The sequence below is a fragment of the Notothenia coriiceps genome, unplaced genomic scaffold, assembly GCF_000735185.1.
Source record: "Notothenia coriiceps isolate Sejong01 unplaced genomic scaffold, NC01 NC01_scaffold00037250, whole genome shotgun sequence".
NCBI lineage: Eukaryota > Metazoa > Chordata > Actinopteri > Perciformes > Nototheniidae > Notothenia > Notothenia coriiceps.
The window spans coordinates 2,739,685-2,755,318 of NW_011369951.1; the positions used below are offsets into that span (position 1 = coordinate 2,739,685).

The 15,634-nt window shown below is 39.7% G+C and overlaps 3 protein-coding genes across 3 annotated transcripts in view; 1 reads left to right on the top strand and 2 right to left on the bottom strand.

Moving 5' to 3' along the window:
- The window catches only part of plxnd1 (plexin D1), an 81,768-nt gene extending 80,704 nt beyond the window's left edge, over positions 1-1,064 (top strand). The window contains exon 36 of the mRNA XM_010795874.1: positions 66-1,064. Within this exon, the coding sequence (XP_010794176.1) occupies positions 66-182 (117 nt within the window). The 3' untranslated portion in view covers positions 183-1,064. The remainder of the gene's footprint in view (positions 1-65) is intronic.
- Positions 1,065-2,051: 987 nt separating this feature from the next.
- Positions 2,052-15,634, bottom strand: part of exorh (extra-ocular rhodopsin) — a 64,788-nt gene continuing 51,205 nt past the window's right edge. The window contains exons 2-5 of the mRNA XM_010795871.1: positions 4,567-4,735; positions 4,208-4,373; positions 2,746-2,985; positions 2,052-2,177 (exon numbers count right to left, since the gene is read on the bottom strand). Of these exons, the coding sequence (XP_010794173.1) occupies positions 2,052-2,177; positions 2,746-2,985; positions 4,208-4,373; positions 4,567-4,735 (701 nt within the window). The remainder of the gene's footprint in view (positions 2,178-2,745; positions 2,986-4,207; positions 4,374-4,566; positions 4,736-15,634) is intronic.
- The window catches only part of LOC104966657 (uncharacterized), a 50,511-nt gene continuing 45,387 nt past the window's right edge, over positions 10,511-15,634 (bottom strand). The window contains exons 8-9 of the mRNA XM_010795870.1: positions 11,264-11,411; positions 10,511-11,039 (exon numbers count right to left, since the gene is read on the bottom strand). Coding sequence (XP_010794172.1) covers positions 11,020-11,039; positions 11,264-11,411 — 168 coding nt within the window. The 3' untranslated portion in view covers positions 10,511-11,019. The remainder of the gene's footprint in view (positions 11,040-11,263; positions 11,412-15,634) is intronic.

A 15,634-nucleotide genomic window follows, 5' to 3' on the forward strand; every position in this document is an offset into this window, starting at 1 on the left:
ATGGATGCATGAATGCACCACAGACACTAAAAGTCTATGTTTCTTTTTCTATCTCCCTCGATCAGGTGGTGACCGCTCTGGAGTCGAACCCAACAGCACGTCGCACTCAACTGCACCACAAGTTCGAGCAGGTCATTGCGCTCGTGGAGGACAACATCTACGAGTGCTGCAGCGAAGCCTGAACCTGCCAGTGTCTTTTCTACTAGCCATCTCTTTCTCCTGCTGACAGCTGCCTTCCTCCTGCCTCCATAGTTACTTGGGAATGTCTGCCTTCATACGGAGTTAGCCTTCATAAGTGTCATTATTTCCCACAGACTATAAGAAGCGTGGAAGGTGGCAAAGGACTTAAACCTGCCTCTCAAGCGCCGTACATTTGCGAGATGTTCCTCCTCTGATCTGGGAATGCCGAGCTATTTTCCCAAATCTTTCTCCAGTTTGGCTCAGCTATGCTTTAGAGGGAAGGTGTAAGGGCGTGGAGATGAGTCTTTACAGTTACTGGGACCTACAGTAAGCCCTGGTGGCGATTTTAACGCACTGAACCCTTTTCTTAAGGGAACGAGCCAATGATGCACTGTACTGTATTATAATGTCCATAGCAATATTTATAGATGTGTTATAATGATTTCAAGTGGCCTGTCCATCAGGATGAGTAAGAAGCACCTCGATAAACTCCTCATCTCCTAAGGCCTGCATAGTTCTCAGGTGTGCTTGGTGAAGATGGGGGACCCCGCTCCCATCGGTGCTTTGATGGATACGTCCCAATGTGCTTTGCAGGTTGATGATGGATTGAGGAGAAATGGAGAGAATATAAATGACTGAGATTTATTGAATAAGATCTAATGTAGTTCACTGGGAAGAGCTGCATTAGTATAGACGTGTTGATCAGTGTGCTTGTTAGCGAATGAACTTAATGTTGGATTCTGACCAATTTAAAAGAGGGAAATTTACATTTATGAGAAAAAAGTGAACTCAATATAAGGAGAGACTGTATTTGTGATGCCAAATGACTTGTCAGAGTGTGAAATAAATTACAGTATTTAGGCTTTTAAAGTGTCTAATGATGACAATGTGTATTTTTCTAAGTCTCAAAGTGCTTCATTTACACGTGCATTACAGCATAGCACATTTTAACAACATTTGAAATTAGAAAAGAAACCATTAAGATCTGGCCTGCCACCCAAAAGCGCACAAACTAGCATCTGGAACTTATCAGAGAGCCTTGTAAACATTATCATGAAAATGTGAGGGAGGGGAAAAGTCGTGCAGACATTTAGCTTTGTTTTTATTGCAGGACACAGAACAACTTCCACAGGACCCTAGGTTTAACATAATAAACAAAATAATATCCCCATTTCTCTATAATACACACACTGCGTTCTGACATCCTCCACACACACACACACACACACACACACACACACACACACACACACACACACACACACACACACACACACACACACACACACACACACACACACACACACACATCCACTGTCCCCTCTCCCTGCAGAGGATTTTTTTCTGGTCCATCTGTTTACACTCATGTCTCAGTCAATGCCAAGAGCAAACTAACAACCCCAACTCCATAAAGTCAAGAGAAGAGACAAGACCACAGCCCCATCTGATACCTTAAAAACTCAAAAGATTCATGACTAATCTCACCAAAGTAATCATAAAATGGATTGATTGAAGCGCATTTTGGGGTTATATATAGCTGCAACGTATACCAGTTTTTATTGACCTATTATGTGTTTTGGGGTAGTGGGGAGCTTGGAATGTGTTCAGTTGGATCATCACAACACCCCTTGATGCCGGGTTAAACTCGGTTAAGCCAGCTGAACACTTTCCATGATTAAATGGATTGAAAATACAAATGCTGACTCTAGAGATCGTCAGTCCAACCGAGAGAGTGGTTGTGCCTGGGCAGTGAAGACACATGGAGAGGTAAGTCAAGAGGATTGGCCAATAGAGGAGCGCTGCTTGGCGTGGGCGGGTCCCTAGGTGTGCAGGGACAGATGGGACATCAAAGGTAGTAGGGGGGGAACCGGTCAAGCAGGGGCCACTTGGCTGGATATGACTGAAGTCTGAGTTTTGGATGTGGAAGCACCAGAGACCTCAAACTCTCCAAATGGGTTTTTTCCACAACACACCGTGGTGATCATGCAGTTTCTGAACTGGAGGCCAAGAAGGAGAAGAACATAAGAATCAGAGATTACATTCCCTCAGTGGTGGAAGAAGGATGCACATTCTATAAAGTACAGGCACCAAAAGGTTAATAGCACCAATACATAAATAAGAAATAACACTTACATTGAAGTACATTGGTTAGAACCATCAGGTAAATGTAAAATAAGATTAGCCTGTATTGATCCCCAATAGGGAAATGTAGGTGTTGCATCAGCACAGGAACAGATATAAGTACAAATAGAATTATAAATAAAGACTATAAAATAGCAATTTGAAATAAAAATACTCACTTTAAAAAAATGCCTCTTGTAATATTAATGTTATTGTACAAGACATTATTAAGCTTAAAACGTTTTGATTGGAGCGAAGCTAGTCATTACTGCTTTTAATAGAGTTTGTTAATTTAGTCTTCTGCTTTCCAATCTCTAGTAGTATGATGTAAAAAAGTAAAAGCACATAAACAAAATGTAATCAGGTTCTGTACTTGATAAACTGTACATTTTACCAATGCCTTCATTACACCTCTCTTAAACACAGTCACATTTCTTCACGTACCTGTCTGTTCAGCAGAATGTAGATGATCGGGTTGTACAGAGCAGAACTCTTGGCGAAGAAGGCGGGAGCGGTCATGAAGACTGGTCCAAACTCAGTCCCTTGATTGGCAAAGACGTACCAGGCCACGGTGGCGTAGGGCACCCAGCACATCAGGAAGGACACCACCATGACGATAACCATGCGGGTCACCTCCTTCTCCGCTCTCTGGGTGGATTCAGACTCCTGCTGCTGGGCTGCAGCCTGAAAACACACAGATAAAGGTCATCATGAAGGTCTGTGATGCAAATGTTAACAAAAGGGTGAGCCAATCACCAATTTAAAAAAACAAAACCGGATTAAAGCACTAAACAAAGTGATATGTCCTTTAATCAATGGACTTACACTTACAAAGGATAATAGTGGATTTGACTGGATGAATGAGACTTGGATTACACTGCGTGAGTTGTGTGAGAGTTTGTAAACAGATGCTTTAAGTAGCACTTCAATCAAGTAGTAGTATGAGTAATTTAAAAACAAATGATAATTCTGTTGAATGTACTAATACTCTCCAAATGTAAGTGCAAATAAAGACATTATCTGAAATGTATGGGTAAAATTGCATATTGAGGCTTTAAAATAGAAAGTCTGGTGCTGTTTCAGATTCCAGCCTAATAACAGATTTTGTTTGGTCAATTTGGGACAGCACAAAATAAATGGTGAACACACATACAGACCCAACAGTTACAAATCAAGGATATTATTGTTTTGAGGTGGTTTGTCTGGCTCCCCGTGGGGAATTTAATACCAAAGTTTGCTCTCTTTTAGCTCTGTTTTTGGTGTCTTCTAGCCCCGGTTTGTGCAGTGTTAGATATATTCGGGCCACTGAGGTAACTGTTACCTAAAACATGTGAACCACAAACTACAGCTCGGTCTTCAGCAGCTCCACAGGGAGTCTGGCTGCTCGGCTGCCAAATGCTCCACGGTGTTCACCAGCTCATCAGAGAGTGGACCAAAACAGTAAAGTTTACTGGGACAGAGCAATAGGAGCTTAAACTTGTTATAATAAATACCTGTAAGTTCTTAAGTGCATGCAAACCCCTCACATTATTTGAATTGTCTTTTAGTTGATAATAAAAAAAATATATATAAATAATTGCCGCCTTGTAAAAAAGCCAGCATTATTTTAAACTATTAATGACTGCTCATATATTATACATGTTTTTATACTATTATTAATGAGGGCATCAGGGTGACACTGAGCAGGCAGACTGCCCTTCAGCTGGAGGACCGGGTATAAGCTGCCGTGTTGGCAATGATCTGCCCTCCTGAAGTGTCCTTGAGCCACTAAATCCCCACATCACCGCTCTGTGATGTCGCTAACGTCCCTGTGGAGGGGAGGAAGCTACAAAATAACCAAAAATATTTTCTTTACAAGGATAAAGAAGGTATCACATCCTTATTAATAATATGTGGCCAGGCTTACCGCTCGCACAGTGCAGAGTAGGCGACTGTAGCAGAAGAAAATGATGAAGAGGGGGATCGTGAAATGAAGGACAAACATATAGATGACGAATGAGGTGTTGTGGAACTCAGGATTGGGAGTGTAGTAGTCGATTCCACAGGAACACTGCATTCCCTCTGGGATGTACCTGCAAGCCACAGAGAATCATTTCTATCAACACCATCACACACCGTATTTGATTCTAGATATGAGTCTTTGCGTAAGTGTGCTAAAAGTAAATAAAGGTAATCTCAGATGTAATCTCAGGTGTGCAAATGAGAAAAATGTTGGTTTGGCTTTGAAGCCTCTATCCTAGTTTTTAACACTGAATTATACAGTACCGTGACCATCCGAGCAGAGGGGGAAGAGCACAGGTCAGGGCCATGATCCATGTGAAAGCCAGGCCAGCTATGGCATGTTTTTCCTCAAAGAGGAAGTTGGTCATTGGTTTACAGACCACAACGTAGCGCTCAATAGCCAAAACCACCAGGGACCAGAGACCAATCTCTCCTAAAGTGTAAAATAAAGCAGTATTTTTATATTTCACACTCACATAATCTCAAAAACGTTTGTTTTTAAAATGTTCACAGAAGAAAGTGAAATACAAATCTAGACAATAGCATTTGGGTCATTCTACAGAAAAGGTGGAAGTACTGTCACTTACTTTTGCAGACACCAAAATACATGACGTTGACCTAATACTCACATTCATTATATATGTTGAATAAATAGAGATTGTCTTTGCAATGGTACTAAATAAAAAAAATGAAAAAAATTGTTTTATACATAAATTGCAATTTATTTTAAATGCCAAGTTCAAGGAACTGCCTTGTCACTTTGATCATACATGGAAGTGGAGCCTAGCGTTTTCATTTAAAATATTTGTTTTTCAATAAATAAATCTCATTCATATTCACATCACATTACATACATTAAATATAACACTGAAGTGGTAAAAAAAACGCAAATTATTATTAATAATATCCAATAAATGTCAGTCACCCAAAATTACGTCATTGGTGTTACTGCTACACAAAACGCTTTTATTTTGAAGTAATGTACTGTCTCTGAAGTGCCTCCTGTAACAAGAGATCATTTGAGGCAGTGCAGTGGACAAAGACATAAGGAAAGTCAGATACTTCTTAGTTTGTTTGTTAAAGGTGACATTTTATCTTCAAATTTTACGTGCGTCTTTCAAGTCTGTCATTAGTGTTACTAATTTCATAGCCCTAGGGGTGAACATTTGAATGGGAAAATGTATTGTATTGAAGAGTTAAACGATTTTGATATTGACTGAAGCCATATTTGGTCTGACACATTGCAGCCATTTTGTTAAATGTTTGTTTTGGGGATATATCCAGTCTCTGATTGTGTTACGTTATTATGAGAGTGCTCTCATACTTGTTTGATTCTGAAATTGTATANTTTATTTATTTATTTAGGGGCGTGGGGAATGAAGGAAAAAAAATATGAGCATTTTATGAGCATGGGATTTTGACCCCCCATATAAACATATGCATAACGCTGCGCTATACTTTGCGGCCACACGCCGTTGCCAAGCAATGCTTATTGTTTAGGTCCTTTGATAAGCAGGCAGTCATATCATAAAGTAGAACTTGCTAGATCTGAATGGACTATTCGAGTGGAGGAGAGCTTGAAATGTGTTTTTAAACCTGCCATAATTCCCAAACCCTACACTCCTGGGACATCATTGTATGCTTGAATTGTAGGAAAACCTCTCTTAGTTTGAAAAACAGACTGTCTCAGCCTATTCTTTTCTGTCTGATGGAGACTTCATACTGACGTCAACATGTTCCACATATTTTATACATTATTGGTGACGTATGGTTTTAGTTCAAAAGTTTGCAGTTAAAATATTCTGCTGCTTTTCAAAGCGTTTTTACTTTCTTTTCTCTCCTTAATACACATTCATTCACTACTACTTACATTTAATATCTAACTCCTTCGGCCTACTTTCAGCTGCAGAAACCATTCAACTATTAACTTATTCAGCTATTTCAGGACATTGAGGCTATACATTTTGTTGTTTATACCTTTTTTAAACCCTTTCTTTTAAATATTAAGCTTCTTCACTATTTTTCCTCCTCTTCCAGTTTAACATTTCACTTTCAAGTTTTCAACAAAGTCATTGCAATGCATTTGAGCTGTAACAATTTGATTCAAATCATTTAACTTTTCTGCATTTCTCCGCTAAGTTCAGCAACACACTTACTTGGTTTTTGTAGCTAAAAGCAGTTACAGAGACCATTCAACTAATAAAATATTCGTCTTTTTCTGCATTTTCAGCTAAATTCAGCAACAAATGTTCACAGTTTACAGCATTCGCACGCATTTTCTAGTTACTCAGAACATTTCCTATGCAATCAATACTGCGTGTAATATATTAACTCGCGTCGTGTGTTCTTGACCATAACTAAAATTATATATTTCATTTGAATGTACGTAATTATAACTGAATATATAAATGAACCTACCATTATATAAAAATGAATCCCAAGCTGTGATTGGAACAGTAGAGATGTGAGCTCTACAGAGGGGAAGCTACTTTTATTTTATGAAAATGTTTTTACATTATCAGTTGACAAAAAACACAAATAAAATCTTGCAATGAAAAGTTGAATTAAGGCAAATTGATAGTTTTCCAATTCCTTTGAAGTTATGTGATTTATCTTTTGATCCTCTGTTCCAGCAGATTTAGGATTTTCTGTTGTTGTTAAAAACATGTGTTGGTTATATCATTTAAATCTGTTGCAGTATTGTTATTGTAAGGAAAACCTATGCACCCGCCTTTTTAAATTAGTCACACTGTTAATATGTTTGCAACTTAGGTGTCCAATGTTCACTTCCTTGTCTAAATGAGTCATGAAACAATTGACGATTTTAATGAAAATGATAATCAAAATTATATCTACTCAATTTAGCTTTCATTAGGATGTATTTACATAAAATGTGTTTTTGTGCCATTTTAATTAATTAATTTAAAACCTTTGTGGAGATGCTTTTATTGTGAACTCTACATCTTGCCTTAACTCGCCGTCTGTGTCCCCTCAGGAGTGATAGTGTCCACCCCCACAGGAAGTACAGCGTACGCCGTGGCAGCCGGAGCGTCCATGATCCATCCCAACGTCCCGGCCATCATGATCACCCCCATCTGCCCCCACTCCCTCTCCTTCAGACCCATCGTGGTGCCGGCCGGGGTGGAGCTCAAGGTACTGACGCTCACTCTGTTCAGGAAGTACAACTCGCATTTTAACTGAGGAATCAGTTTCGACTGCCAATAAACCAACATGTTTTTTTTAAGCAAATCTGAAGTTAATGCAGCAGCACTTACAATAGTTTGGCTAATTCAAAGCATATATATCTGCATTTGTGTTGCTATTCTGAGTTTGTATCTTAATTGTTTATTGCACTTATTGTAAGTTGCTTGAAATAAATGTAATACCATAAAAAAATTGTCTGCATTCTTTTAAAGAAAATGTTGCTTTACTGGGTGAGATCATAAATGATTTATACAAAATAAATCATTAAAAGTTTTTGATTTAAGAAAGAATACGTAACAAGTCAAGTTTTTGGAGGATAGAAAACATAATCTTGTCTCTTTTGTAAATTAAAACCATAAAAATGTTTTCTTTCTTTGACTTTCTGCATTCTTCTGTCTGTTTGTAATAGATAATGCTGTCTCGCGATGCCAGAAACACAGCCTGGGTGTCATTTGATGGAAGGAAGAGACAGGAGATCTGTCACGGAGACAGGTTAGTCCACATACTGGTCATCACACACACACGCACGCACACGCAGACACTGAGCTAATGAAGCAAAACAGAACCCAGAGATTGCGTAATGGATAATAAGTTTAGCTCAACACTGGCAGCTTTGTTGTGTAACCGTATCAAGGCCCGGAGAGTCCCTCTGCGTCAGGCCCAGCATCTTCCTTTTTGTAACTTATCTGGAGGTAATCTCCTTCCTGCTTCGCCCAATGAGCTGCCAGTCAGTGGAGTCATTGCAGCGCACTGAAACAGGCCCATTGTTGCTTCCGAGGGAAGTTACTGATGTCCACACCTCCTCTTTCTATCAATCATTACAAGTACCTGGACTTTTCTTTCTTCATTGTGACACAAGACCTTTTCTCTGATTGTTCTTTTTTCTTTCTTCCCCGTTCCAGTATTACCATCACCACTTCCTGCTTCCCCGTTCCCTCCATCTGTTTCCGGGACCCGGTCAATGATTGGTTCGAGAGCCTGGCCCAGTGTTTGCACTGGAACGTGAGGAAGAAGCAGAACCAACTCAGCTCGGAGGATGAAGAGTTCTGAGGCACGAGGCGTCCTTGAGGTCTTCCTCAGTGTCAAGAGGCCCGATCTGGCTCTGTGCCGTTTCCTTTTCTTTTTTTTATGGATTGAAGGTCTCGCCAAACTCCATTCAAGAAGTCTATCAAAATAATGTTGCTCTTAATAGCGTAGACGTTGCTCCATAGTGATATTCCAAGCATGGGGTCTTAGAGTATTTGTATGCAGGAATTGAGCAAGTCTTATGCTGAAGGCGCATTAGCTGAGGCGGAATCATGTTCAGTCTTTTTACTCTTAGCTATGCAATTCTCATTGCAGCATATTGACATTATCAAAGTTTCCATGTTCTCCGTCCATCCACGCCCACCCGTATTTGGAAAATGTATAATGTGCATCGACAAAAAAATCCAGTCTATAGAGTACTTAACAATTATATATTAGGTAATTGTCTGATATGTAAGCATATTAAAATGATGGACTTTTGAATGGAGTTTGGCCCCCTGTCTGTCAAGAATTGTTCCAATGTGTTTCCATCTGTCTGCTGTGCAAACGAGCCTTTTCCAAATCAAAAAGCAGTTTGTATATCTTAGGTCATGTAGATTTTTAAATTATTATCAGATGTAAAAGCAACTTTGGGATGAACTTGGACTCAAAGTCTGAAGGTCAGTTGTTGAAGTTATTGTAATACCATTGTTGGTCTGTTTTAGCACTTTTCAGTCTTTAAGAAGGACGGCAGGGACTCCTATTACTTTATAAACAAAGAAGCTAATGCTCTCAGTAGAAAGATCAGTTACAACTCTCATGAAGAAAGAAATGTTGAATCAAACTTTCCCAGTATCTGTTTATCAAGTCAGGATGTGATGTCATGGATGAATGACAAACGTTGTCTTACACTATATTTGGTGCATCCTGGGAAACAGATTGACGTACATAATGGGCAAAACTGGCCCGAGTGTACAGACTGTGCCTTAAACACTGGTATCATTAATGTGCAGATATAGTATAATTATTCAAGGTTCGCATCAGGGTGGTGATGTAATCACACAAATGCACAGATGTGTGATCTGTGCATTTCCATTTTAACTACAGGTTGTCTTTGCTCTCTGCAGCGCATTGACAGTTCTAAAATGTGTATCACAAAGTCCCACAGCCATGGAGTCAATGCGCTGACGTGGAGAAATGCGAGGGAAGAGACCACAGCTCCGCTGTCTTCAGTGTCTTTCTAACGCCTGGTTTTTCAAATGACATTGAAGCCATAGCTGAACTCTGTAGGTTTTATAGACTGTGGGCTCTGGGGGGTTTTAATGGTCTGTGTGTGTTGAGGAACTAACATTCTCAGATTCTGCCGCTGTGCAGTCTTTAAGGTGGCTCACCTTACATATCTGATCCCATAAAATGTCTAAGTGTTAATATATACAGATATGAATTGGCTCATCAAACAGTGGTGTCATCTGTTGAATGAACTCAAGGGACCAACCAGCTCTAAAAGGCAATCATTCCTAACTGTGTAAATATGCGACGCTTGAATAAAATGTATTTTGTAAAGTCTATATGTTTATTAACCAGTTTACAATGTATCATTGCTGAAAATAAATCTATTTGGTACTTTTTTTACTGACAAATGTTTTAGCAGTTTTGATTTTCCAAATTTCCAAAACTCTTATTCAAACTTTCATTACATTTCTTTTAGATATAATTATAAATCTCAAAACAGATTATGATAACAGTTAATTTCCAATGTTGGGCTGTTAATTCCCACGTATCCCCAAGTTGTGCAAAAAGCCTGCGCTGTGACTTCGGTTTTTCTCAAAGTCCTTTCACTTTTGTAACTCAGACTTTTGTATTGTTGATTTTCTTAATGTTTGTAATATGCATCCTTCTATTTTTTTTTCCAGAGCACTTTAATAAACGGAGAGAAAGTTAAACCAGGAAATGTGTATCCTCATGTTTGGTCAACTTGCTTCACACCTGGAGCCAGTACTTGGGTTCATGTGTTTTATAGTTTATTTAGAACAGTGCAAAAAAGGGAGTGAGTAAGAAAGTTGAATAAAAAATATGCAGTGTTGCATAGAGAAGTAGTCTAGATATTGTAGTCACATGATTTAGGTTGAACGATTACAATTTCAAAAAGCAAACTCAAGTCAATCTAAATGTAATTTACAGGAAGGAAAGTAAGACCTTTCAAGATAGAATTACTTTTAAGTTGTGTCTGCATACCAAATCTTGATATACTAAGGACTCAGATATTACAATGTGCATTACATTAAAAACAATACAAGCTGCAAAGGCGTTTTCAGTGGTGATGCTTTACATCCATGTAAAAAGGAGTGTTAGCTGAAATAAAAATATACAGTACTCGGCACACAATAGGCAAAGAAAAGAATGTGGACAATGTCAGCAGTTAATTTTGTGATTGAGCGGCTCCGACCTCTCAATGCCGGGCTCCCAGCATGCAGCTGTGTCCTTGTTCCGCGACCACTGGATGTTTTATCACTTGCTGGGGGCAAACACTGAAAAGAGAAGTAAAGTTGAGTACAACATTTTGGTGTTCTGACGCTTTCTAACTAATATAAACACACTCAAGGTCAGCAGGGGGGCAATTAAAGAATTAAAGAGGGAAGTAGTTCAGGATATTTCAAAATCGGCAAAGATTACATGTTTTTTCAATGTAGTTTTTTTTTTTGTCTTCTGCTCAGAGTAAAGTTAAAATAAGTGGATCACTCAGTATACTCACTCCTCTCTCTCAGGCCTAGTCCAAAGCTGTGCACCAGTCTGATGAGGCCCCACAGTAACACCACTTTAATCACCAGGGAAATCAAAGCTCCTGTGACGGCAGCGGCCTCCAGGGTATACGTTCTGTCTTGGAACCATCTCGTTACCACCTGTAAAAAGAGCAAAAATACTTAAATCAAGAAATCCAATGTTAAAAAACTATATAATATTGTAATATTTTTTGACATACTATACCATGTCGTTTTTTCCTTATTATCGACATACTATACTGTGCCGTTTTTCTTTTGGGGTTTTGACACACTACAACACTGCCGTCTGTTCATATTTTCGACATATTTTACTATGTGGTATTGAAGCCTGTTTGCGCCACAGAAAAAACTAAATAAAATCCTGTCAGTCATTATAATGACTTAGTTATCTCATTATATTGACTTAGCTATCTCATTATATTGACTTAATATCTCATTATATTGACTTAGTCATCTCATTATATTGACTTAGCTATCTGATAATAATGACTTAAGACAACTACCAGCAAGTCAAAGCAATACACTAGCTGTAAGCAATCTTGATTTTGGAGCACTCCTGAAAAGAACATTGTTTTTGCTCTTGCCACACGCTTCATGAAGGTAGCATCTACTGTTAAAAAGGTAACATGTGAAGTAATGTTACTGGTATAGGCCTGATAGATAAACGTTAAATATAGCATGCACCGACCGCTGTTTACCTTCATACGATATGCTAAAAACCACAGTTGCTGCTACAGTCCGAACTCTACATCAGATGTTCGGTTATACTTCATATTCTGCTTTCATGATTACTTGTTCCTCAGAAAATAAATGTCCTGTAGTATCGTCCCGGTGCACTCCGGCAGCAGACTGAACATGGAAACGCAGGAGCCCGCAGCAGCTGTGTCACAATCTCACAACTTTATAGGCTAGTCTACAACGCCTTAATCTGAACTCATAATATATATTTAATTGACGAGTAAAACCTAACGTAGGCTATGGCTTATTATGGATAGGTAAACGGACATTTGCAAGCTTGAACACGTTTTAAATAACCATGGTGGAGCTCCCTATGTCTCTAACACAGTATGCACATTATCTTGCTTGCCACAGAATGCTGAGCTGACCTGTTTGAAACGTTTCCCATTTACTATATGCGTCCACGGTACGAATCCTGTCAAAATGTAGTAAAAAGCAAAACCTCTCCCTAATTAATTGACCCATAGAGTGCGCATCGTTCCGAGGCTTCAATCCGCTTCAAGTTATGCATAAGTGCCATATGCCCTAGCGAACCTGTAGCACAGTATTAATTGCATGCTAACTGCAGTTCGCTGTGTTTACCTTTTAACACCAGCAAAACAACAAATATAGTACTCACGCACATTACTGTAAAGAAATTGCTGAACAGGAGTTTTTAATGTTATTTAATAAATACGTCAGTTGAACCCAGTAAGCTAACACTACACGAAATATAGCAATACAGTTATGTTAGACACCTAGGCCTACCTCGACTCAGTTCGGCCATCCAACGGTCGGTGCATGCTATATTTAACGTTTATCTATCCAACATTAGGCCTATACCAGTAACATTACTTCACATGTTACTTTTTTAACAGTAGATGCTACCTTCATGAAGCGTGTGAAAGAGCAAAAACAATGTTCTTTTCAGGAGTGCTCCAAAATCAAGATTGCTTACAGCTCAACTCAACTCAACTCAACTTTATTTATAAAGCCCTTTTCAAAACAGCCGGAGCTGAAACAAAGTGCTGTACATGCCATAAAAAACAATGCGACCAGTCTTAAGCCTTTAGTCTCACATTACTCCCCAAAACCAAAAAACCCTCCGCCCCATCTGTTACGTCCTGCCTGACACACACTTGGATCTCCTCAAAATTGTTCGGTCCACAAAATTTACTTCCTCGTCTACCTCTACCCCTCTCCGACCTAATTACAAGGACCAGCCACATAATGCCGTTAAGGTGTGAAGCCGCGAAGGCTCGCACCGAATAAATACATACTCAAGTAGGTAACCCACATCCTTCCAACTCACTCTCTATAGGTCTCCAACACGGTCCAAAGGACATTCTGTCGCTCTTTCAGTCAAAATAACAGGTCTACTTAAGCAACTCTTACACTGAAAATAACAAACTCCCTGTCCCATAATTGTCTGCACTCGAAGTATAACGAAAACACACCACTCCTAACTGGTCCTACGTAACGTCCCGAAACGTCTGTCCCCCGCGCGAGCAGACATAACCCACACACTACTGCATCAGAGCTTTCACCACACGCGAGTCGACTGGTCTCATGCCCCCTACCTCACTGACACACTTATCATTTGTTTGAACGCTGGCCTCGGAAGATACCTGACATAGGACCAAGCAAATCTTCAAACACCAAAGACTACTGTCTCTACAGGTTATTTCCACACGCTTAGCCAAACAACTCCAACATCTTCCAGAGCGTGCCTCATGGGGTTACGGGCTACGTCCCGTCCTCTCTTGCCTTCGCAACCACCTGGGTCACACTCGGCCGGCGGCGATCGTACATCGTCGATACGCCCAATTTGACGGTCGAACTACTCGCCTCCACGTCCCGTCGACTCGCGGTTCATCAGCGTGCCTCTCTCCAGGGTCCGTCGGTTTCGGTCCTGTGCCTTTGCGCCTTACCTCCCACCCGTCGCGACTAACGCCCCACTTCCTACGGCTCCCCCACCTGCCGGCCCTCTCCTAGTTCTCGTACCCGTCTCTCGTTTCACCTGAAGCCTTGCTTTGCTGGGCCGCAACCCAGTCCTCCTATGTGCTGTGAAGTCAATAAGTCACTAGGGTCCGTCAGCATTCTAACTGTATCTTAAATTGCCTGACCAGGCGGTTTTCGGGCGTTCTTTTACAACTCCTTTCTCCTTTTTTTTCAATTCTCTCTCCTAGGTGCTTATCTTCTGGTTCTCCCTCCGCCTATCCGCTTCGACTTGTCGGGCGGTCGGCTAGGGAATCGCGAAGGGGCACTACTTGAGGTGATCAGCTGACGAGAGAGTATGACACCAACGGATCTAATGGTTAACCCAAATATGAACCAAGGGTCCTGAGAGTAAAAAAGGGTAGTTTTTACGATAGATTTTTATAAATCCTCACCAATTTACGTTAATTTTTCTCCACCCACCAGGTTTACATCGGTCAACCAATCAAGAAACTAGGTGTAACTTAAAACTCAACTAATCCAGGTGTAACTGGACTCTTCCATAACTTCGTATTCGTTAGCAGTGAGTTTATATTAATAATTATATAATCTCATAAATCTATACGTTATTGTTTATCCACACAGCGCGAATTCTCCCTACGTGTCTCTCTCGGCTATCTCCGCTTCCCCACCAGCTGCGCGTCCTTTCTCTCTTACTATTATGCCAAATACTATTTCGACACCTTCCTCATTTACACTGACTTTTCCTCTCACCTATCTTTCTTCCTTCTTCTATCTATGCCAGAAATATATATCTATCTCTTGATATCTATATCTATCTCTATATAACCTACGCGACGCTTTTTTTTTTATATCTATATATTTTATCCTCTATCTATTGATTCTTTATGTCTAGATTTTTGTGCGTATGTTTGGATGTTGATTATATTTGGTGTCGTTCTCTAGTCTCGTCCTCTTACAAATGATATACTACTTTACTTATTTATTACTCGCATATATCTCATACCTGTATTTTTTCGGCTAATATAATCTCGTTCTCGTTAGTTTAACATGTAGATAGGATTTATGTACTTATATATTCTTTTTATTATATTATACAAGCATTGATATTTGTAGTGATTGTAATTGTTAAATAAATTTAACATTAAGTATTTCTTCTATTATATCGTATCTCATTCTTTTTTTTTTGTTGTTTATCGTTCTACAGGAAATTCTGTGGTCTCTATTCTTTATATCGACACAATGTTATGTGTTAATAATTCGTTATGAGGTTTGTTTGTTACTACGACACTAATATATCTCTATGGGCAAATCTAATGAAAATAAGACAAAAATTTAGAAAATTGCCAGAGCGGCGGCATGGAGAGTCCACAGGTAGAAGTGAGGGACGCGGCCACGCAGTCCAGCCCGACATTCGTACGATGGGACCTCCATGGCTCCAAGGAGATTTGCCTTCAGTCTCCCCTATCTCGAAAAGGCGACGGCCAGGGTTCTGACTCACCTACCGGAGGTAACGGTAATCGGTCGGGGAAGTGACAGTAAAATTGAGGGCGGATTTTGGGTTAAAAATAACGAACCTAAAATTGGCGTAGCTCGGAGACAAAGACAAACAAAAATAACGAGAGTAACTCAAAACACAAAAATATAACAATATAATAACAATAACA